This window comes from Pezoporus flaviventris, unplaced genomic scaffold (assembly GCF_033815535.1).
Source record: "Pezoporus flaviventris isolate CSIRO_AGI_PZ_B2104156 unplaced genomic scaffold, CSIRO_AGI_Pfla_v1 ptg000047l, whole genome shotgun sequence".
Lineage (NCBI taxonomy): Eukaryota > Metazoa > Chordata > Aves > Psittaciformes > Psittacidae > Pezoporus > Pezoporus flaviventris.
In genome coordinates, this window is record NW_026892595.1 from 8,563,050 (window position 1) to 8,588,636 (window position 25,587).

The following is a 25,587-nucleotide window of genomic DNA, read 5'->3' on the forward strand; positions in this document are numbered from 1 at the left end:
TGCCTAACAAAACCTTCTGGTTCACTTAGAAAATAATAGACTTATTCTTTTGTTTGGAAACTCATTTCTTTTCAATTTCATAAAATATGGTGACAATTTAAACTCACTATGTCTTGGTTATAACATATATGTTGCTTCTGCCACTGTGAAGGGTCAGGGTCATGGTATTAATCTGCGACTAAAGCTGTGCAGCTTCTGTGCAGTGAGCATTCTGGATTTTGTGATTTTGTGATGCCTGTGATTTTCCACTGTCTTTACTTACATTAATCTGTATGGTTTACATACTGCCAGGCTGTAGCCAAACGCCAGAAGATTCAGGAAATGGGGCAGGGAATTATTCCATAACTCAGTTATACTTGTCCATAACTCATCTCTTAACAACTTGCAGCTTGTATGTTTTATAAACTAGAATGAAAAATTGGAACTAGTATTTAAACCAAAACAAAACTCAGAGTTTTTAGAGGTTCACTAGCATAGAAAAACTGCCTTGCTGAAGCATATTGTACATATTATAGAGCAGTACTCAGTCTTTCATTAAGCTTTATCAGAATTTGTTTAAATTTTAAGGTATTTTCCATCAGAAAATTACAAAATTGTCTGATTTGAGGGAGTCAAGTTCAACAGAAAATCTGAAAGTCACAAAGCTGTAAATGAAGAATTCTGTTTCACATTTTACTACTTGCTTTAGCTTTCTTGTTTTATAAAAATGCCAATATTTTAATAATATTTTGGGCTGGGGTTCCACTTACTGTTTTTGTTCTAGTAGTTTTTTCATTCCACTGATGAATATTAATGAAATAATTTCTGGTATAACAATAAAGGTTTCTGTAATTTGACCTACTTTCTTTTTGATATCACATAAAACTATTTTGTTCAGTATTTTCTAAAAATATGTTGTCTTGGTATGTTCAGTCTTAATTTTGTCAAGTATATTGTATTTTCTATTCAGATTATATATATGCATAATCAGAAGTAGGGTATTATTATACATAAGAATGACAAAATGCCCATGAATAGCAGTTTCCATTCCTGTTATTCAGTCGTAGTCTTGCTATCACAGACATGCACATTAAAGCATCTATCTAGGACTTAACAAAGTAAATAAAATTAACTTTTAATAAGGTAAAAAAATTTTAGCCATAGCTCTAAACAGATGAAAAAATAATCCTTGATATTGCCATGCAAAGTAAAACAACATTTCATTTTCGCGTTGCATTCAGTCATAGTCAGTCTAAATCCAAATACAAATTAAATAATTTAAAAAACTCCAAGTAGGTACAGTATTTATAGAGATGTTTGTGAGCCAAAAGGTGTATAATTTGCATTTTATGTAGTTTTGGTTTCTCTCAAGAAACTGAAATGCACTATACTGTGATGTTTGTATTTTTCAATGCATGTATCTGTATTTTACTACAGATTGGGCAACACATTTGGAATCATCTTCTTTATAGTCCTGTTAGTACTTTTATTGCTTGTGCTTCAATAATGCTTTTAGGTTTCAGCTGAAAGTTGGAAACAAAGATACTGGGAAAAGGCATCTAGCCAGTAGCAGGCAGGAATTTTGTCAAACGCTCCAGGACCACTGGTGTCTTGAATCCAGGTATGGGGCCTTTCTCATAAAGCCGTCCTTTCTCTAGCATCAGTTGTGACAATTCTAAATTCTGATACAGGTCTCTGCTCTAGGAAGATCAGTCCAAGTAGTATAATTATGCTACATATCACATCAGAGGGTTCAAGCAAAAGGAAAGAGGAAATGTGTGCTGTAAAGAGATCTGTACCAGGATAGATATTGCATAGGTCTCCTGTACAGTCTCAGCTATCTGAAAAGCTAATGTTTCTGCCTGGTGGCAGTTCATCTGCAAAAACTTCAATAGTGTTTACCCTTTCCCGAGATGACTCTAGAGGAAATTTTGTATCTTTCTTTCCTAGCCTACTGAATTGAAATCATAGTTTCAAAATTTAAAGTTTTGAGTTTACTAGGAAGGGTTATAATTTGAATGGGACATGTGATATTGAAATCTTAAGCCTGTGTATTTTATTATCTATCTTCTGTATCTGTGATCATACATACCACAGATCAATCCTCTTTTTTTTTAAAGAAGAGAAGGAAATATTTGGTAAGTTTAATATTTCCAAAATCTCATGGTAATAAAAATCCATGAATATATCTAATAGAAAACAGGGCTAAAACCAGAATGCAGGAGGTCATTTAGCCCACCTGCTTGCCTCCAAAGCAGCATCAATTCTTTGTGTGTCTTCTGGACAAATATTTCTGTAACTTTCCTATGGTGGAGATTTCATAACTGCTGTAAGCCATTATTCCAAAATGAAAATATTCTTACCATTAAAAAAGTTTATCTAATATCTAGAATAAATCAGCCCTCATGCCATTCAATCCCATTATTTTTTTTGTTTTACCTACAATGGACGTGGAAGACAGATTATTGTTTTTGTAGCTGTTCCTTAAACCACCACCTTGTTCTCATCTCTAGAGTAAACAACACCAGTTCTGTTTTTCTGCTTAGATCATACTTTTGAGATATTTTGCTGTCCCCTTCTGATCTTCATCAAATTGATCACTATCTTTTCTGAGGCATGATACCTAGAATAAGCATGAGTACTTAAGCTGTTGTTTTATTAGTGCCAAAACAAATACGGATGATTTCTTCTATCTTACAGGTTACAAATATTGTTATAAGTCTCTCTGTGAAGTTTGTTTTTTTGTCTGACAGCACTGTGGTGTTGATAGGCAATATCTATGTTGTGTTCCATTGTTAACACCAGACTTTTCTCTGAAGTTCTGCAAACTAATCACGATCTTTGGCATCAGCCAGTTCTCTCACTACCATAAAGCAGATTCTGTTAAGGTCAGCTGATATGAAACAATCTTAAGTTTTCTAAGTATTTACTGAATAGTTATGTCTTTAGCAGAAGCAGAGCGTTTACTACATCTTCATTGACATTAATGGTACATTATTAGAACACAGTAAAGACTAATGCATTAATAAAAGACCCATTAATGTTTTTAGCTTTCTTGGTTTCATTTGTTGAACACTTGCTATTGACTAGGTTTTTTTCTTCTTGATTATTATGAAGGTATCAATGAAATTATGATTTTAACCTGTGTGTCCCTTGGTAGTTTTATTTTGGTTTGTGCCCTTATATGCTTATGTTATTCTTTTATTTTCATTCTTAGTTATTTGATGTTGTCTTCATTCTCTGTTTCTTGAGTTTCAGCCAACTGAAGGGTTCATGATTTTGCCTAATTAATCTCTTTCTATACTTTCTGGTTCTCATCCTCAATGAGATTTTTGCTTTTGTACTCATTATATAATTTTTAAAAGTCACTAATGTCTCTTCTGAGCTTCCTCTTTGCTTCTTTCCAATTACATCATGCCTTCTGGTTTTCTGAGTTTACCAAACAACAATGGATGAATTTCTGGCCTCCTACTAGCTTTAATTTAATTGCTATTTTATCACTGCCATCTGAAAACGTTGGTTTAAGTGTGAAACATCTTGGGCTACCAACCTTCAAACTTTCCTGACTTTCATTGGGAATCAGTATGATTTCAGCTCCTTTAGGAGGTAATGGCCACAAAATAAGTGCAAAGGCACTTTTTGCCATTTTTTTTCACTATAAAATTCACTTAACAAACTTACAGGGAAAAAAGTTAAATGCTTAAGAATATTAGAATATGTCCCTATAGCTAATTTCCATGTTTTCCTCCTATTGGAACCCTTGTGGCTTGAGAAGCCCTAGTATGACCTTAAATACTATTTTTAACAAATATTGTCATCAGTAGCTAAATGGGTACCTCTTTTCTACCACTGCTGTTGTTGAGGAGCCACCATAACTTTAGATTATAGAATTGTAGAATGGTTTGGCTTGGAGGAGACCTTTGAAGATTATCTAGGTCCAAATGCCCTGCCACGGACCAGGACATCTTCCACTAGGTCATTGGGCAATGTGTGTTAGGCATGCTGTATTTGAACGTGTTTCTGCCAAAAGGTCACAGGAGCAGTATCCAGCATTCCCTAAGATCACAATGAAGAATTTCTGAAGGCACAAGGATTTTTAATGGAGAAAGATAGGACACTAAGAAAGCCAGGGAAAAGGTGCCTGGATGCAGCCAAAAGTTTATGCATCTTCCATCTTGCTGTACATTCAGAATGGACTAACTGATGCATGAAGTCATGTTGGGAGCAATGTTGCCAAATATAGATGTTTCTGGTGGCTAAACCAGTGAGGTCAGACTCACAGATATCAAATGCATATACGATCTTACCATAGTCTAAAGCAGCTGCCTTTGTATACATACATTAAAAGTTTTAACTAGATTAATCTGTTCATTATTGTTATTAGAAAAGTGTTAAACACCTAAAAAGTGAAAGAAATGCAGGCTTTGCTACATGTTCTTTATAGTTTTGTAATTGCCAGTGGTGAGCTCTAGTATCAGGAGAGACATTACAAGTACATTTGCACAGAAGATGTTTTACTGATTGTCCTGGGTTCAGCAGTAGCAGTCATTTTTTCTCCTTCTTGGTAGCTGGTGCAGTGCAGTGTTTTGATCTTTTTGATTCTTTTCGATTCTCCTCCCCGTCCCTCCGAGAGCAGGGGGAGGGCAAGAAAGGGGGGGAAGTGAGCGAACGAATTACCTGACTGGGTTTAAACCACGACACTGATAACATAGCATTGATATGGTTTATTTTAATTTAATTTGTGGATATATATGTTAAACCACTGTATGGGAAGAGGGGCACATTTTAAACTAAGTCTGTGTTTAATTTCAAGCCTTAAAATTGATTGTTGATCTGCCAGTAGAGTTTATTTTGCATCCAACATATCAGATTTCAAATGGTGTAACAACATGATGCAGATTTTATGTCAACTTAATGGAGAGGTAACTATTTCCATGCATGTTAAAACCTATGCTGTAAGTACTGCAAGACTTACTGTAATGATAGCTTCAAGAAACAAAAAATAATTGTTGAAACCATCAGTAATATTTCTTATTTTGTAGAACTGATGCTTCAGCACATATGAAAAATATTTTATTGTGGTTTTACTTTAAAAACACTTAAAGTGGTGCATGCATTTTGAAAGCTGAAAAAATGAAATGCATTTATGTATTTTATATGAAGTTCTATTTCTTGTTGAATAGAAGAGAATTTAAAGTGATTTATTTTTTAAAAATCTGGTCCATATTAGGTGTCATATGCGAACCATTATACATGTAAAATAAGTGAATTATGAATTACTATGTTATGTATAAATGTAGATTCACTGTAGGAGAAACGACCCTCAAAAGAAGACATGTTGCTTGTCAGATTAGTGATACACTTCTTACATTTATGTCAAATAATAAAAAGGCAAGTTTTCTCTTTAAGCACCTATTGCAAAATTTTTATAATACAAAGCGAAGTAAACCTCAAAGTCTATGCTATATGAAAAGACCACAAATTTCATAAAAGAACAGCTGTTAGTCCTTTGAGCTACAGAATATTCTGTGTAGTGTTGTAATCATATCTTATAGATTATTTTTTAATAGACTTGAGCTTGATGTGTGTGGATAAGCTAGTTTCTCCAGGGAGACAATGTTACAATATTATATTCCTAGGACATGTTTTCAAAATACGTTCTTAAAGCAAGACACGTTTCATTTTCTTCTGAAGTCAAGATGATAATGAAGATTAAAAAAAAAGATAACATAAAAAAATCGTAAGAATCTTCCTTTAGGACACTATATGTTGCAGATGTTAAAAAAATTACTCTTATATTTAAACAGTTTTCTGTGGGGAAATTTTGTGGAAATCTATTGTTACAAGAAGTGTAAGTAAAAATTATCTATGAAGTGCCATCCTCATACACTTTATTGATTTATCAGAAGTGTTCCAACTGATGTAAGTTACTGAACTTTATGAAGTATTTTTCTCACATTCTTTTTGGCTGTATTTTCTCACTTACAATTCTCTGCTACATTTATGGTATCAGTTGAAGAGCATGTCAAATTTAAAGCCTTTTTTTACTGTATCTGTCCTACTGTTCCTGTTTAAATTTAAGAAATATGCTGCAAAACTTCTGCTTTTGTTAGATCTTCTTGTTTCATATTAGCAAATATTATTCAGTTTTTTAATATTCTGTATTTCAGTATGCTGTGTACAATTCAGCAAAATACTTTCCTCTGGAAAGGATTGTCTCAAAGTTCTTTACAGTTTCAGAACTGTAATTTGAAAGAGATGGACTTAGGATGGGAGCCAAAGCTTCCCTGGAATTCCAGAGGCATGTGGGAGGTGGATATTGTAGTTTGATTTACTAGGTGCTCGAAGTTGTAACTTCCACATTAGCACCAGTTGGCATTGCTCATGCACTCCAGCTTCTGTTGTAGCTACATGGTAGCACAGCCCTTTTAATTTCTGTGCAGCTGGGTTCATCCCCAATTTGATTAATAGGAAATCTATACTACAGCTTCAAAAGTATACATTGTTATCATGTGGTTTAACTTTCTGCCTACCATAGGGTGTATTCTTTGATCTTTTTCTTGCTTTTAGTCTAGTAGCTCTGACTGAAATAGAGCTCATCTTTTAGAAAAACTTCCAGTCTTGACTGAAAAATTTCCACTGCTGGAAATCTTATCCCTCTATGTAATTTATTCCAAAGAATAATTAAGCACACAATAGAAAGCTAGCTCTTTACTACTCATCTAAATTTTAGTACCTTTAACTTCACATCAGCAAACATCTGTGCTAGACTGTAGAGTTCTCTGTGATCACGTGCCTATCCTCATGGATTTATTTATTCATTATGAATAAATCATACCTTAATTTCTTTTTAATAATCTAAACAGTGCTTCTCATATTTGTCTTAATGCAACAATTTTCCAGGCTAAAAATAAGTTTTATTTCTCTTTTCTGAATAATCTCCATATTTTCACTTTCCTTTTAGAATGGTATAAAGGAATTTTCTACACAGAATTTCAGTAGTAGTTGCACAAGTCCCTAAAAAGAGATAATACCTGTGTTCCTATCCAGTACTTTGAATTATACATCCCAAAATTCATCTTTTAATCAAATGTTACATTGTAATTTCAAGTTCATATTCAGCATCCCAAGTCTTTTTATATGCTCTGGTTTCCAGGATAGAACTCCTACATTGAGCTATATCCTGTTTTCATTATTTCTAAGTGTATGACCTTTAAATTAGACATAAAAGAAACTGTTTTGGGCACATCAAAAGATAACGTATCCCAGTAACCTGACTGCAGCAGGAAGTGTGACAGAGTGATCAGGATGGAAGTCTTCTGTGGTTAAAGCTCATCTTTTGCACTCCAGATTACCTGCCTTCTGATTTCCACAAATGTGGGAGACTTGACTGCGTAACTTACAGTAGTGTGAAACACTGTTCATATTCTACCAAGGCAGAAGAAACCCAGGACCCTAAATGAATGCTCAGGGTGAAGTAAGAACACACAACTTTCTGCTACTTTCTAATTACTTTCTAATACTCTCCAAGCTGCCACTTGTTCTTAGCTCAGGGAGTTGAAAACTGAATGAGATACCTAAGTTTTTACTGACCTTCGGTGAAAACTTTTAACTTTCATGCAGAATCCTTTTGCAACTAGTTCTACTAGTCTGTTACCTCATTTAAAGAACCAAGTCCTTTTTTATATTTTCAACCTCAATCCTACTATACCTCATTATTAAAAGAGATTATATCTGTATTTAAAGAGACATTGGACAGTCAATACCTGCCTGTCACGCTCAGTGCCATCCCTGACACTGTAGACCTCTGTCATACCCTTTTAGGCGTCTGTCTTCTAGACTGAAAATATTTGGATTATCTTTTCTGCTCTTTGAAAGTTTTCCAGTGCTATAGTAACCTTACTGAAACTGGGGCTGCAGAACTGCATGAACTTTTTGAGGTATATGTGAACCCCAGATTTCTTCTGTCATATACTGACGTTATCTGTTCACTATTTTTTTCCTAATATTCCATATTGGTTTTATTTCCGCCTACCCTAACTTCAGGATATCATTTCTAATTTTTAATGGACAGCTGAAAAAGTATGATTTCATCTATGGAGTTAAGATAATTTTTTTCTGATGTGCCTCATTTCTCATGTGCTGTTTTATTGCCCTCTTAGGGGGGCAAGTTCTTCAACAGTTTGTCACAGCTGGGCCTGAATCATAATATCAATAAGCTTGATCACATAACCAGTCTTTCAGGATGTTTATAAGTATGTTGAATTGTGTAACTTCAACATAGATCCATGGAACTCCACTAACTCATATCCCTTTATTGAACTGAGTTTTTGCTCCTATCCTCAGTTTCTAACTCTTTAGTCATTCTTTTCAATCCATGCAATGACTTTTCCTCTTATAACATTGTGGCTTATTCTCCTTAAAAGCTATCAGGGAGGGCCTTTGTAAAAATCCTTATGGAGTTCAGTTAGACCTATCAACTAGCTTGGTAAATTTTGAAAGGATCTGATAAAAGATCCATGGTGACTCTCATATTGTTTCAAGAATATCGTATTTAGACAGATGTCTGCTAATTCTTTATTACAATCTACCAATTTGTCCAGCACAGATATTTGCTAAAAGGCCTTGGATAACCCTTGAACTCTCTTCAAAGTTGACATCACATTTTTTGTTTCCCAGGACATTGGCAACAGGGCAATTTGAAGTGAAAGGGTAAATGCCACTTTTACTGAATCAACTATTTTACCATTTCCTTTAAAACTCAGTTGAATACTGTCTAATAATGGCAGTTTGTTACTCTTCACAATGTCAGAGTTTTTTAATAAAAATTTCCTACAGTGGCTTCAGTTTCAGAAAAATCCTCTGAAATGTCCACAATAGAAGATACACATTGGAATCACTTTGGTTTCTTCCAGAGTGAATACCAATGCAAAGAATGCAAGTAGCTTCTCTAAAATGTCTGTATATTCATTGTGTGTTCTTTTGCTATCTGCAAGACACTCTTAGAAAACTCACAATACTTGACTGCCTAATTTACTAGACTGCTCACAGCAAGCCGTATTAGTTATTTGTCACACCGTGCTATTCTTTCTCCAATCTTTGTGCCATTTCCAGACATAATCATAGAATCATAGAATAGTTTCGGTTGGAAGGTACCCAAAGTATCATCTAGTTCCAACTCCCAGCCATGGGCAGGGATAACTTCCACTAGACAAGGTTGCTCAAAGCCCCATCCTCCTGGATGTGAGCGCTTCCACATATGGCGCAGCCACAGCTTCTCTGGGCAACCTGTGCCAGTGTCTCACCACACTTTCAGTGAAGAACTTTTCCCTAATATCTAGCCTAAATCTCCCCTCTGTCATCTTAAAGCCAGTAATTCTATTTCCTATCAAGTCTGTGTTACTTAACACCATAGAACTGAAATGCTCTAACATGTTTCTTATTTAGTAGTAGTTTAACTAGTACTGTTGAATAGACTATGTTTTATATTAAATGTGTTTACTCATTTGTTTATTTTTTTATTTTAGGGAGGTAATCCAACAGCTACTGTGATTGCGCTGTGTTCGATGAAAGATTTCAATCTGGCTCAAGAAACTTGTCAGATGGCCATCAGAGACATTGGATGTCTTGAAGTGTTAATTAATTTGCTTGATACGGAAGAAATTAAATGTCAGGTAAGTAGCTTTGTCAAATAGAGCAATGGATATGTCTTTTCTATTAGAATATTTTTTCAATTTCCAAAGTTATATAGTATAAAGAAAATTGATTTCTTTTCTTATTTCTGTATTTTCTTGATTTAAAGGATTAAAAAAGAAAATCTGTTTCTTTAACTTTCAGTTTCTTTCTTCTGATTCAATTTCACAGATAAAATATTTTAGATAGCCCATAATTTTAAATAACTTTTCTGTTTGTGTATACTTAAATAATGTTTAACTTGTTATTTTCCATTATTTAGATCGGTTCATTAAAAATCCTGAAGGAAATTAGTCAAAATACCCTGATCAGGCATGCAATTGCAGATCTTGGGGGCTTAGAGATTATGGTGAAAATATTGGACTCTCCGGATAGAGAACTAAAATGTCTGGCAGCTGAAACAATTGCTAATGTTGCTAGATTTAAGCGAGCACAAAGGACAGTTAGGCAGCATGGAGGAATCAAGAGACTGGTAAGCAGACATTAAAATTTATACCCTTTTCATATGCACTTTTTTGTTCAAAAAAATGTGTGGTGTTGTATACATGATTCTTGTGGTAGTCTTTACCAGAATTAAAAAGCAGTATAATATCAAACTTTCCTGTAGATAATTAAAAAATTGGGTTTTTTAGGTTGGGCTGTTGGATTGTGATGCAGTGGGATCAACCAGTCTAATACCATACCAAGCAAAAGATAGTGAAATGGCACGTTGTGGAGCTTTGGCACTCTGGAGCTGCAGCAAAACCACCAAAAACAAAGCAGCAATCCATAAAGCTGGTGGCATTCCATTATTAGCTAGATGGCTCAAATGTTCACATGCAAACATCTTAACTCCAGTAGTGGGGACGCTACAAGAATGTGCCTCAACGGTAAGTAAACACATGGAGCTGCGTTATTTCTAAACATTAAAACAGTTGGCTACTAAAAGGAAGCATGCTTTTGACTTAAACCAGGCCAATTACCCATCTGGAAGTTGATGCTTTGTGTGACCAAAGTGCTTTGAGAAAGTCACAGCTTGTAATGAAGTAAAGACAACAACTTTTTTTTTATTTAAAAGGCTGGGAGTTCTTTGTGAAAGAAAACATAAGGAAATGAAATCCTTAACCAGCTTTATTTTTCTGCTGCTTTTTTTTTTGTTTTGTTTTGGGGTTGGTTTTTTTTTGTTTGTTTGGGTTTTTTTTTTGTCATACTTGACAAGTTTGGCAACTTAAGATGCTATATTCTGGTTAATCAGTACATTTGAATTCTGCAAAGCTAACCTGCAGGTGTGGCCAAAAAGATCCAATGCAGTGCAGGACAGTATGGTTTTCAATGGCCTTGTGAATTGGGTAAGATGACATCTGACCAATTGCAAAAAGAAGAAAGCAATATATGTGATTTTTTTACAGATTGCCTTGGCAGGTTTCACAGGTCTGAGTATATTCAGTTTTTAAATTTGAATACAAGTAGTTTGTACCATTGCCACATAAGATGAGTGGTTATTTTTCTTTTTCTGGACTCTTACTTGACATTAAGGTAAAAATTATACTTAAGTTCTCTTGATGAATTTTAAACATGGAAGACATGACTTTTCAAAAGATTTTACATTTTAAAACACTTTGTATTTTCAAAATTAGCTTCCTGAAACTGCACAGGTTTATGCATGCTCCATGAGACAGCAACCTGATAGATTTTAGTTTCAGTAAGTCTGTATTGAGAAGGAGAAGTTTTTGAGATTTCTTATTTGGCTGAATTTGGAAATAACACTAAATGGATCTCTTACACAAATGTTTTCCCTCTCTTAAATAATGGTCCCCTGTTACAATGCCTGTGGGTTAAAATTTGGAAGAAAAGGTCATGAAAAAAATTAATTCTCAGAACAGTTTTCTAACCTTGCTCTAGTAATACACCTGTTGAAGGGAGTGGGTATTTCATGATCCCATTTTGAAGCATCTTTTTCTTCCTTGGCTATGAGCAGGGAGTCTGGACACCTTTCAGAATATACTGAATTCTGTTTAAGCCAGGTGGGTACAAAATCAGCATTGCAGCGCCTGGTTATAAATGTGATTTGAGCACTGCAGAGAATTTATGTATTTGATTAACTTAGAGAATAGAATAGTTATTTTCAAAGCAATGCAGATGACTTGTGCTGAAAATATAGTCCAAGGCTTCTCAATATCAAAGCCTAGAATTGTAGCACTGTATTATTACTGTGACTAGTATTATTAACTGTTAATATTCAGGATTTAAAGATGCAGTTTACCTTTTTAGCCAACTTACAGACTTGCAATTAAGACAGAAGGAATGATTGAGTACCTTGTGAAAAATCTGAGTAGTGAACATGTGGAGCTTCAGATGCACTGTGCAAGTGCCATATTTAAGGTAATTTTGTTGTTATAATCAGTAGATCAGTTCCACGATTAGCCCTTTGTTTTCATGTGGTTGTCCATTTTAATATTTCTAGTTTTACTATTTCTCTAATGTGTTTATAAAAATGTTGATGGTCTTTGGGTAATTCATGAGAATATTTTAGCTGCATGTTTAATATTGTAATTAAATTCCTAATTGCTCTTCTTGTGTACAAGCCCTAAATTGCACAGGTAGCAATGGAGAGAGGTAGGGCATACAGTGCAAAGAGCTGCTTTATTTTTTTAATGGATTTTTTGCTCACAAAGGGGATGATGTGACAGTATAAGGACTGCTGCATATATTGGAACAGTTGCTGTCAAATTCTCTTGGTCAGTTGTTAGCATATTCAGATACTTTAATATAATATTTATGTTTTCTTCTGTATTAGCTTTTACTAGTTGCAACATAATACACCTAGCTTTTGAAGAAATAATTTTAACATTTCACATTGTATATATATTTCTTGTACAGAGTGCAGAAGATAAAGAAACACGTGACCTGGTTAGACAGCATGGAGGTCTACAGCCACTGTCTGTTCTGCTTGCTAACTCTGAAAACAAACAACTTTTAGCAGCTGTGACAGGAGCAATCTGGAAATGTGCAATCAGTGAAGAAAATGTGGCAAAGTAAGAATTTAATTTTACATTATTATGTTTTGATTTTATGGGCCTCTGTAGTTTTCAAAATTGTTATGTCATGACTCTTCAAAAACATACTTTAAAATATGTTAGGCTTTCAGCTCTGGTTTCATAGTGCCACCTGACCTCATCAGGGTACTGTGGAGATAGATAGCATTAAGTTCCTAGCATCTTAAGAGTCAATGGGGACAGTTGGTGCCTCAGTTAAGATATAGGACACTGAGTCAGGAGGGGTACTAGCACATACTAAATGTTTAATACATAGATGTATCTCATATCCCCACTCTCTCTGTAGTTTACAAACCAGGACCACTGCTGCATGGTAGAGAGAGTAGCTAGCACACTTAGAGTTCACGTTTTATGTCAATAGAGATAGAGCAAATTATCCCATTCTAGGGTAGATATCTAATACACATTAGGTTCATCTACTTTAGAAATATATACTGTAATCTAAGATAATTAGCCCAGACACCTCTCTCCTTGACTACAGAAGGTCTCAGAAAAGTATCTCAACCTGTACACCTAACTTGCAAATGAGTGGAATTAACTGATGAGAGTCTATTGTAGGTACCTACAACCTCTCAGCATCAGGGTCCTGAGTGATTATCTGAGAATGTGACAGCAGGAGTTATCACCCTCTGCCTTTCATGGAACCGCTTAATGATTGAGAGTTCTCAGTCTTCTCATCTAAAATTGATGTATCATATTCATTCACCATACTTAAAAAAAAAAACCAAACAACCTGCTTCACTGGAATATATGCTAGGTTTCCTGCTGAAGTTATGCTGCTTTGTACAGATGGATGTAAGATTCATAGGCTGGAGTGCATATCAGTAAAAGGTAACCTCTCTCTGCAGCCCTAATTTTAGTGTACTGCGCTGGACTAGCATATATGATAGATTACTGATGGATAAAAATCACAAAAATTCTAGTAATAAAGGTTTATAGTCTGGCTTTTTACTGTTCCAAATGAGTTCCCAAGCTGTTGGTATACAAAGCCATGGTCTTTACATACTCTGCTGCTTTTTGCATTCTTGATTGCACAGTAACCTGTTTTTCAGAATGATATATTCTTTTCTGTGGGCTTTGGGTACCTGCACAGAGACATCCTGGTTCTGGATCAGTAAGTGATGAGGTAGACTGAATGGCTCCCTCTGTACTAGTAAAATAAATTGGGCCAAACCTTTCAGGGTTAAGGCACTACGTTATGTTTCTCCATACTGTTTAACTTTTTATGACAGTCCCTTACACAGTTTGGCCGGTGCCAGCAAGTGCTCCTCCAGACAGTGCCCAGACACTTCTTGGGAACAGTGCAGGCAACAGCTTGTTTCCATTAGGCAGAATGGGTGAGGCCACCCTGAATTGTGAGGGTAAGAGATTTTAGCCATATGGATGTTGTGTTGTGCTTGTTCTCCTCAGGGCTAGAGAATGAACCCCTGCCTTTTTTATTTATTATACTAATAAATAGCTGTAGCAAATAATTCTGCCAAATTCAAACAGATTTTTGCTGGGCTACTCATACATCTTTGGCATGTCCTTGAAGCTCCACAAAGGTTACTACCCAGGCATAGCTCCAGGCTTGAGCTGAAATCATGTATCATGTAGTGCTGAGTCTGAAGCAGTAAACTCTGCCCAAACTCAAGATGGGAGGGCACTGCAGGACAGGGACAGAGGATAATATGAGAACACATAAGTAGATTTAGAGGGATGAGCTTGAGTCTGGCATGAAGCTAGAACTATCAAACCCTGCTGGTTCATGCATGTATCTTCAAACTACTCTACGGTATTTCCTATACCTGAAGTACATTGCTGAGATGTTCCGACTCATCAGTGAGCTGGTACAGGTGCCTTGGACTAGCTAGCTCAGATTCTGGTTTGCTTGCAAGCGGCCGTACTGCTTCTGGACACAAGATGGCCCGAGCCAACATCTCTGTCGGAGCATAGCCTGCCCATTGCAGAGCCAGCTCATACCATTCCCTCTGTGAAGCAGCGGATGTGTAACACAGATAAAGTAGCCAGAGAAAATCAGAGTATTTTTTTTAAATTGTTTTAAATTGTGTTTTTTTTTTGCTACTCTTTTTTCATGCTGTTGATGTTTTCTTTTGAAAAAAGAGATATTTCCAAGTTACAGCAAACAGAAAAATTTCTCTCTAAGGATGGACTTGGATGATAAAAAATGACAGTTCCTTATTCCTCAGTTATTCTAATACTTATACTGATAAACCAGATTGGAAAGATTAACTTTTATTGAAGCAGTTCTAGTCCTGCCATCAAAATATAAAAAATATTGTATCTTCTGTATGAAAGAAAAGACACATGTACAACTGGTTGTTGGGGCTGTTCAGCCAGGAGAAGCGAAGGCTGCGTGGTGATCTCATAACAGCCTTCCAATATCTGAAGGGCACCTACAGTTCCCCCCAGAGAGGAACTCTTCATCAGGGACTGTAGCAGCAGGACAAGAGGTAATGGCTTCAAAGTAGAACAGGGGAAGTTCAGGTTAGATATAAGGAAAACGTTCTTTACTGTGAGGGTGGTGAGGCACTGGAACAGGTTGCCCAAGGAGGTGGTAAATGCTTCATCCCTGGCAGTGCTCAAAGCCAGGCTGGACAGAACCTTGGGCAACGTGGTTTAGTGCGAGGTGTTCCTGCCCATAGGAGGGGCATTTGGACTAAATGATCTTAAGATCCTTTCCAACCCTAACTATTCTGTGATTTGACGCTCCAGGGCAGCCATGGTTGCAGCGATCATGAGGTGGTCGTATTCCTGATCCTCAGGACAGTGAGAAGAGCGTGCAGCAAGCTCACTGCCCTGGACTTCAAAAGAGCAGACTTTGGTCTCTTCAGGAACCTGCTTAGTAAGGTTCCATGGGATACAGCCCTAGAGGGCAGGGGGGCCCAAGACTCTTGGTTGATATTCAAGGATCGCCTGCTACAAACTCAGGGGTGTTGCATCCCAATTAGAAGGAAGTGCAGCAGGAGGGCCAGGAGACCTCCTTGGATGGATAAGGAGCTGCTGAGGAAAATTCAAAGGAAAAAAGGAGGCTTATAGAAGGTGGAAGCAAGGACAGGCAGCCTGGGAAGAATACAGGAATATTGTCCAGGAATCTAGGGACCAGGTTAGGAAAGCTAAGGCCCAGTTAGAATTAAGTTTGGCAACGGATGTAAAAGACAAGAGGAAGGGCTTCTATGAGTACATAGCAAATAAAAGACAGACTAGGGACAATGTAGGCCCCCTCAGGAGCCTCTCGGGAGAACTGGCTACACAGGATTTGGAGAAGGCTGAGGTTCTGAATGACTTCTTTGCCTCGGTCTTCACTGGCAAAGGCTCTGACCACACAACCCAAGTCTTGGAAGGCGGATGCAGGAACTGTGAGAATGGGAGACCGTAGGCCCACTGTAGGAGAGGATCTGGTTCAAGACCATCTTAAGAACCTGAACACACACAAGTCCATGGGTCCAGATGAAATCCATCCGCAGGTCCTGAAGAAGCTGGCGAATGAATTTGCTAAGCCACTGGCCATCATCTTTGAGAAATCATGGCAGTCAGGTGAAGTTCCTGATGACTGGAAAAAGGGAAAATATAACCTGCATATTCAAGAAGGGGAAAATGGAAGACCCAGGGAACTACAGAGCAGTCAGTCTCACCTCTGTGCCTACCAAAATCTTGGAGCAGATTCTCCTGGAAGGCATGCTAAGGCATATGAAAAACATCAAGGTGTTTGGTGACAGCCAGCATGGCTTCACTAAGGGGAAATCCTGCCTGACCAATTTGGTGGCCTTCTAAGATGAGGCTACAGAACTGATGGACAGGGCTAGAGCAGTTGATGTCATCTACCTGGACTTGTGCAAAGCATTCGACACTGTCCCACATGACATCCTTGTCTCTAAATTGGAGAGACATCAATTTGATGCATGGACCACTCGGTGGATAAAGAACTGGCTGGATGGCCGCACACAAAGAGTTGTGGTCAATGGCTCAGTGTCCAGCTGGAGACCAGTAACAAGTGGTGTCCCTCAGGGATCGGTGTTGGGACCGGTCTTGTTCAACATCTTTGTCAGTGACATGGACAGTGGGATTGAATGCGCCCTCAGCAAGTTTGCCAATGACACCAAGCTGTGTGGTTCGTTTGATATGCTGGAGGGAAGAAATGCCATCCAGAGGGACCTTGACACGCTTGTGAGGTGGGCTGATGCCAACCTTATGAAGTTTAACCATGCCAAGTGCAAGGTCCTACACCTGGGTCGGAGCAATGCCGGGCACAGCTACGGGTTGGGCAGAGAAGTGATTCAGAACATCTCTGCAGAGAAGGACTTGGGGGTGTGGGTCAATGACAAAATGAACATGAGCCGGCTTCAGTGTGCACTCGCAGCCCAGAAAGGCAACTGTCTCCTGGGCTGCATCAAAAGGAGCGTGACCAGCAGGTCAAAGGAGGTGATGCTGCCCCTCTACTCTGCTCTTGTGAGACCTCACTTGGAGTCTGTGTACAGTTCTGGTGTCCTCAACATAAGGAGGACATGGAACTATTGGAACCAGTCCAGAGAAGGGCCACGAGGATAATCAGGGGACTGGAGCACCTCCCATATGAAGAGAGGCTGGGAAAGCTGGGGCTGTTCAGCCTGGAGAAGAGAAGGCTGCATGCAGACCTCATAGCAGCCTTCCAGTATCTGAAGGAGGGCTATAGCAATGCTGGGGATGGACTCTTCATTGGGGACTGTAGTGACAGGACAAGGGGTAATGGGTTCAAACTTTAACAGGGGAAGTTTAGACTGGATGTAAGGAAGAAACTCTTTCCTGTGAGGGTGGTGAGGCACTGGAATGGGTTACCCAGAGAAGCTGTGAATGCTCCATCCCTGGCAGTGTTCAAGACCAGGTTGGAAGGAGCCTTGGATGACATGGTTAAGTGTGAGGTGTCCCTGCCCATGGTAGGGGGGTTGGAACTAGATGATCTTAAGGTCCTTTCCAACCCTAACGATTCTATGGTTCTATGATTTCTGCTGAGCAGTGCTTACACAAGGTTGAGGCCTTTTCTGCTTCTCACTCCACCCCACCAGTGAGTAGGCTGGGTGTACACAAGAAACTGGGAGGGGACAGAGCCAGGACAGCTGACTTCAACTGACCAAAGAGTTATCTCTTACTACATAAGGCTGGGGGAATAAGAAGGAAGGGTGGAAGGGTGGTTTTTCAGAGTGATGGTGTTCGTCTTCCCAAGGAACTTGTGATGGAGCCCTGTTTTCCTGGAGATGGCTGATCACCTGTCTGTGATAGAAGTAGTGAATTAATTCCTTATTTTGATTTTGTGCACAGCTTTTGCTTTATCTATTACTTTATCTCAACCCATGAGTTTCCTCTGTTTTACCCTTCTGATTTTCTTCCCCATCCCACTGTGGGGAGGTGTGAGCAAGCAGCTGTATTGTGCTTAGTTGCCAGCAGGGGTTAAACCATGATAATGTCACACTTTCAAGAACTGAAATAGTTTATCTGCATTGTGATTTCTTCAACAAGCTAATTTACATACAGAAATTAAACATTGTACTTCCATTATAATGGAGTACAATGTAAACTATATTATAAAATTAAACTTGTAACAGTAACATACTGAGAATACCAACTTTGGTTTTATTGCTGTTTTTTAGGTTTCGGGAATATAAAGTCATCGAAGCTTTGGTAGGACTGCTTACTGATCAGCCTGAAGAAGTTCTTGTAAATATTGTTGGAGCACTGGGAGAATGTTGCCAGGAGACAGTAAATCGAAGTACTATCCGTAGATGTGAGGGAATACCACGTCTAGTGAAGTTACTTACTGGAACCAATCAGGCACTACTTGTGAATGTCGCCAAAACAGTGGGAGCATGTGCAGCAGAACCTGAAAGTATGATGTAAGCTTTTCATATTCATAGTATTCTGAATTTTGAAGGGGAAAAAAAAAAGTTATTCTGGCACAAATATAATCATCCTAATCTGATTTAAAATCCGATTTTAAAGGACTTTACTTTTTGTTTTCCACAGGGATGTGTGGGTTAGTTACATTCTACTGTAAAATATGCTATATGTTTAATAATAATAATAATAAAGGAAGTATGTAGAATGTAAAGATTTTGCATTTTGTGGAAAATCAGATAAACCTTTAGTAAACTGATTTGTCTTAAAGTTAAAATTCAAAGTCACAGAGCACCATTTTAAAGTGCTATATAATAGATACCTGTTTTGCCTTCTCCTTTTGCATCTGTTCTCACATCATAAATAATAGCCTAAATTAGAGAAAGTAATTCTAAAAGGAAGTGTGCACATTTGCTGTCATGAAAAATACTTCTAAAAATTTTGGAGTATTATTTGTATTTTATCTGTTTCTCCCCTTTCAATCATTCCTTTTATGAACTCAGACTTTGTACTCTTTCCACCCCTTTTATTGCTGTGCAAAACCAAAGAAAAAGACACGCTTTTTACTGAGAGGGTCAGTGCTTTCTTTCATTTTTTGATGTAGGTTTGTGCAAATTAAAAAGATCCTTGAGTTTTATAGTTAAGTGTTTCAGATAAATGCTGAGGTTGGCATTTACTGTGCTTACTGTTCCCTTACAGGGATATTTTCTTCAAGATTCTCAGCATATTTCTCTCCCTGTACATAAGGAAGGTCAGAAAGAGAGTTTTATTAAGCTCCTCCTGTTCTGATTTGCATAATTCACTTGATATTCATATAGCAGCGCAGGGAATTCCTTTCCTGAATAAGGCTTTTGTTTTCATGCTTTGGCTGTCACCCAGTGGCAAAAGGCTAGATGGTACACAACTGTAAACATGGGTTGTGTGAACAGTTATCCATGTAGCATAACAGTATAAATAAATGAAATCACTTTCAAGACATACCTTACTAAAAATCAGCCTTTGGAGTATTATATTAACCTCACAGAATTAGTGTTGTGAACCAACTGAGAAATTTGAATGCCAATAAATACAAATTTATATTTATCAAGCCTCAGAGATACTCCAGTACTCAGGACTGTCACTTGTAGCATCCAGTATGGATATCTTCATACTGGAATGTGGTCAGTATAAGCACAAAAAACATGTTGCTAAAATTGTGATAGGACAAAGTCCATCTTGTTTTTAAGAAAGAAAGAGTACAGGTTGTTTGAATCAAAATTTTACAGAGTTTACAAAGAGTGGACAAAGGAATCAAATGTCAGATTTGGTTCATCTGAAAAAATTCTCTATTGAAGGTTCTCAACTTTTAAAATGTTTTTAAAAATATTTTAAAACATTGACAAGTTAACAAGATCTTGGATCAAGAGTAGAATATACTTTATTACTATAGAAAAACTGTGATATAAAAATTATTATTGTTAGCAAGACTGACGTGTACCTGAGGGAATGGTTGGACTTGATGGTCTTAAAGGTCATTTCCAACCTGATTGATTCTATGATTATGATTCTGTTGTGCTGGTTAGACTTGTCGTACTAGAAGAGATAATGCTGCTGTCTTTTCCCATGGCATGATTCATCCAGGTGTGTATAAGTTTGATACCAATCCAGCAAGGTATTTAAAAGCAATACTTAGTTAAAACATTTGACACCAGGGCATTGACACCAGACACTTTTCACATATTTAATGATTGCTTGGTTGAGAGCTCTGCCTCTCAGAGTTAAGAGCACCTCACCCCCCCCCCAAAAAAAAAAAAGGGGTAATCCATTCCTCTCCCTTCGCCTCCTCTCAGATCAGTACAACAGAAATTGAAATTGTAGCTCCTCATCCAAAGTACTCTCCTTTTTGGGAAGTCAGTGACCAAAGACATGAAGATACATAGGCTGTTTTATGGAATTTACAGAATTTGGGACTAAAACAATAAGTAGACTTGTTAAAAGCTGCTGCAGAGTTCATTCTCATTCTGTAAACATTTTCTGAAGTTCTTAAGCGAAAGGATAGATCTTAACAAGGATGTGGAGATGTGCCAAGATTGTCTTCTAGAAAGAAGCAATGCCAGGCCACTTGTAGCCTTGAAGTATATACATGATACTTAATGATGAGTGATGAGAACTTCCCGTTGCAGGTTGGTACTTTGCTGTTTCTGGTGTTCCTGGTTCATCTGGCTGGATCCCTATTACATTACTTATTTCATAATTACTTATTCCTCTGAATGGCTTCAAGGTTTCTAGATAAGCTGTTCTCTACTATTAGCTTCTCTCCTGACAAACTTGGCTGGTGGGTCTTGAGGCTTGTTTTGTCATCTGTTACAGACAAGAACTGTTGAAAGAGTTATTTTTTTAAATTAGCACTACAGAAATTCTGAAAGCGATGATGATTTTTCTGGATTCTGCTATCATTGACTTTCATATGTAGCAGAAACACAGCACAAAGCAGGAAAATTTAAAGAGAGTATCAAGCCCTCATAAGGATTGAGAGTTTTCAGATATATTCTTACATTTTATTAGCTGTGTGTTTAACAAAGTTGGGCTTACAGACTAAATATTCAGCTGAGCAGTCTTCTATTTTGAATGTGGTTATACTTGCAGCAGTAGATATGCGGAAACCAGACAGACCGAGACTGGTGCTCATGTAATTTCTGTGAATGATTTGAGGGTATGTAAGGAAGATGATGGGATTAAGATAAGAAATAGCATAATAATATGGATAATAAAAAAAAAAAAAGAGAAGCATTCTATGAAGCAGTGCAGTTAACTTCTGAGAGAAATACTGTACGTTTAGCATATGTTCTATGGAAAAAGCCTGCACTGACAAAGAGGGATGAGTAGATCAGCAAAGGTGGATCTACAGCTTCTGTGTCTGTGTATTTTGTCTCTGCCATGTTTACTAGTTGACACTTTAACTTCTACAGCTACTGAGTGGAATCTACAATAATGTTACTTTTCTGCACCAAACCTTTACTTTAGGGCAACTTCAAGCCATTAAGTGATTCTTATTGACTCTACTGATCTATGTAAATTAAAGAACAGCATCCAGCTTCTCTCACAGCAAAAACTAAATTGACTTATTTTACAAAAAGCATAACTATGTGACTGAACTTCCTCTCTGTTATGTGGACAGCATGAAGCTGTTCTGCATACTCAAGTCTGCTGCACAGCTAATGGCAGGGATGCTGCTGCATGCATCTTTTATGTGCATTTGTCTTTTTGAGGAACTTTTTACATTACTCATTTTCTCTTACTAAGAGAACTCGTGCTTATTCTTTAACTGCCACTAGATTACCGTTTGCTGTTTTAATTTGAAAATCCGTAGACTTCATCTCTAGCATTCAAAATTGAGGGCTTGGAATCTTAAAAACTAAAATGTGCAATTATTTTAGCCAAACAGATGGAGTTTGAGTCATTGGTATATAATACTATTTATCACATCAGTCCACAGTGATTAGTGAAAGTTTTGAGAAACATGCTAAAGTGTGGTTTCGAAAAAGACGAGATTACATTCTGCCAGAATTAAACCCTATAATCTTACAGTGAGCGCAATACAGTCAGTATAACTTTGTTTATTTACATTTGTATTTGTGGTCTAAATTGGCAGGCAATTAAACTGAAGTTCTCAAAAGTTCTGGCAAATAACATTGTAACAGAGAAAGATGATAGATATGACAAACAGATGGCTAGGCTGTGTGTATGTATGTATGTTTAAGAAATTCATGTTAAAGTTTCTACTGGAAATGTTCAATATTAAGTTTGAATTTGAGAGATCAGTACTATTTCAGATTAACAGCATTGCTAGTTTCAGATATATATAAAAAAGAGGAAGTACATTTCTATAATTGTGACCCATGTCTTGTGCAGAGATCTCATGATGTTCAGTGGTGTCATGATATCAAGGTTCTTAAATGAAATTAAATAAAAAGTCTATTAAACAACTGTTGATTGTAAACAACCAGCAAAAGTTCTTAAAAAATATCTTGTTAAATTATCTGAACTGGTCAAGTAGCAAATACTAATTCCCTGTAACCTAGACATTACAGAACTCTCTAAATGGATTTTATTGTGTTAATATTATTTGTCTATAAGACATATTCTATGTACACCTTACATCAGCTGTTCTGTGAGAATACCAGGAAGATGGTTTGTATATACCTTTTTTTTTGTATATACCATGTTTAGCACCTTCCAGTTACCTTTTTGTAGAAGTGATGTCAGCTGCATACCCCTTCACCTGTGCTCTAATATCTGACCAGCACAGGAGGACATGATAGAAGCACCCTTTCACTCCAGCTATTTCTAACTGCCAATACAACTAATCCTGGTTATTTTGAAGGAGCAGAATAATCTACACCTTGTTCTAAATATATCAGTGATCAAATAAGAGCAGTCTATTACAAGGCACAGAGCTTTGGATCTGAAGAGGCCAGCTGGCCATCTTGGTCCAGGTCTACTGGGAGATGCCTCTGTTCTGTTAATGTATAGAGCCACAAGAATTCAGGATCTGCCCTCTTGCTTCTTAACTCTGAGTGTTTATGTGTTTATGTGTTACTTATAGTGAAACACCAGACAGCAATTACATATAATAGTCTTCATTTCTACTTTAGGTGACCTTCATGCCTCTTAGGATTTTGCCTACTAATAGTGTTCTGTACATTAGATACATTACATGCATACAGTTCAGCTATTCTATAAAGCATTTAAATAGTTAAACTTTGTAAAATATTGACATTTTTACTATCAACTAAATACCACATTATTTCAGCTTATGTGAGATTCCTTTCAGCTTTCAAAGAAAATGCTCCATATCTTTATTAAAAGACCTGTCCTTTAACAGTTGTGGTTACTTAATGCAGAGTAAAACTACAGTAAACTGTAGTTTAATTTTATCATCACAATGTCAAAAAACTATCATAAAATATATCATTACATGAATGTAAGCACAGAGTGATTAATGTACTAGCCATGGATCAATACAGAACTGAATGCCAACGATAGTAAATTTTAAGACATGTTTGCATGTATTTAACATGGTAAGTAGCTTATTACAGCATCCTGCTAATAATGGTATAATAAATCTGGGGAAGATACAAAAGCCATATACAAAAGCAAATCAGAATATTGTTTAGCATTATGCCATCAGAGCTGAAATTTGCAAGATATGCAGGTATATTTCCCCATCTCTTCCTTTTTTTTGTTTATTTCTAAAGACATGAAAATGTGTATTTTTGTTCACTTTAAAAAGGACTTTTCGCATAGAAAAGAAATTAATGTCTAAGCTCTTTTATAGAGGAAACATTTTTCAGGGCCATTTATTTTAGTGTTCCCTTTGCTTTTATAGCAGATATGCTCATTTAACACCCGTTTTCTTCATTCGCTACATTTTGTAGTGAAAGCATAGAAAAATTGAATTCTTCAGCAGTGCTTTCTTAACTGGCAAATATATGCTCTCAGCAAGATAAAAATAAAGAGGTTTGTGCTTGTATGGCAACTGCACAACAATATGAGAATATAAGAACATAGTTCTTTTCATGCAGAGTTCTTTTCATTTGCGTTAATCTAGTGTAACTGAGAGAAAGCAGTAATCAGCGATGAACAATGTAATTTGGAGATTTGTTTGTTTAGTTCATGCTGGTTTTTAGTTTGATTTTATATATGTTGAGTGGTTAGAGAACTACACTTTCAGGTATTCTGTTCTGTTGGGTCTAGAACAACTGGTCTTTCTGGTCTACAAGCAAAAGGCAGAACCATAAAGTAAACCTTTAAAAGCTGAAGAGAAAACAAGAAATCTGAAAAGAAAATGAAAGTAAACTTTACATTTAAAAGGAAGCTTTTGAAAAAAAAATAGAAAGGAAAGATATATCAACTTAGAGTTTGTTTAAGTATGGTGGAAAAATGTGAGCTCAGTGTTTGGCTTCTATCTCTTGATTTTTATATACTGGTTGGAGCTGGGTCATTTATATTTAGCCTCTCTTGGGAGGAAGTACCTCATGTTGGTAAATGGTCAGTGCTCTGCTTGACTAGGAGAAAGATTCATGGGTTATTTTTTAATTAATTCCAATATAGGAAAAAAATTCCTTGTGCTTTCTGAAAGGACAGGGAAGTGATGTTAAAATTGCTCAAAAGTGTTCGAGGTTTGGAGGGGTTGAAAAGCTTGTTTTGAAGTTTTATTTACATCACCATTACTATCTGAACATATATATGTAATTGCGTAGTTTGTGATCATGCTATTGTATCTTGTTGCATTAAGACTTCTGAATTTGTCATTTGAATGACGTTTTCCTTGCAGCTGATTTGGAACTGAGTAAAATAAAATAAGCTGTATTAAAATTAGCAGATCTTAAAAAACTTGTCTTATCTTAACCATAGTTTTGTGCAAAGGGACTCTTCATTGGGGACTGTAGTGATAGGACAAGGGGTAATGGGTTCAAACTTAAACAGAGGAAGTTTAGATTGGATATAAGAAGGAAATTCTTTCCTGTGAGGGTGGTGAGGCACTGGAATGGGTTGCCCAGGGAGGTTGTGAATGCTCCATCCCTGGCAGTGTTCAAGACCAGGTTGGAAGGAGCCTTGGGTGACATGGTTAAGCACGTGGTGTCCCTGCCCATGCAGGGGGGTTGGAACTAGATGATCTTAAGGTCCTTTCCAACCCTAACTGTTCTATGATTCTATGATTCTATTTTGAAAACATTTTTAACCAGTTTATAGCAAAACGTTATGAATAAAATCCTGGGTTATTTTAGTCAGAGTTCATGTCTGCAATTACTATTTTTGCTTCAAATGATGATAGAATAACATACAAAGCTGATTTTACTATTGGTTAAAAAATTTCCTGGCAAACCTATATATACTGAACGCAAATGAGATGTTTTATCTGATGATTTTAAGCACAATCTGTATTTAGATGTATCTTGTATTTACAATTAAATATGTAATTTTTTACTCTGTACAATTGGATTTTTAATTTGAGGTTAGCCATTGAAGG

General features: G+C 36.8%; 1 protein-coding gene across 1 annotated transcript in view; it reads left to right on the forward strand.

Annotated features, from left to right (window-relative positions):
* Nucleotides 1–25,587, forward strand: part of ODAD2 (outer dynein arm docking complex subunit 2) — a 93,563-nt gene that overhangs the window by 25,037 nt on the left and 42,939 nt on the right. The window contains 6 exon segments of the mRNA XM_061468186.1: nt 9,507–9,653; nt 9,935–10,144; nt 10,305–10,541; nt 11,923–12,033; nt 12,532–12,686; nt 18,332–18,574. Of these exon segments, the coding sequence (XP_061324170.1) occupies nt 9,507–9,653; nt 9,935–10,144; nt 10,305–10,541; nt 11,923–12,033; nt 12,532–12,686; nt 18,332–18,574 (1,103 nt within the window).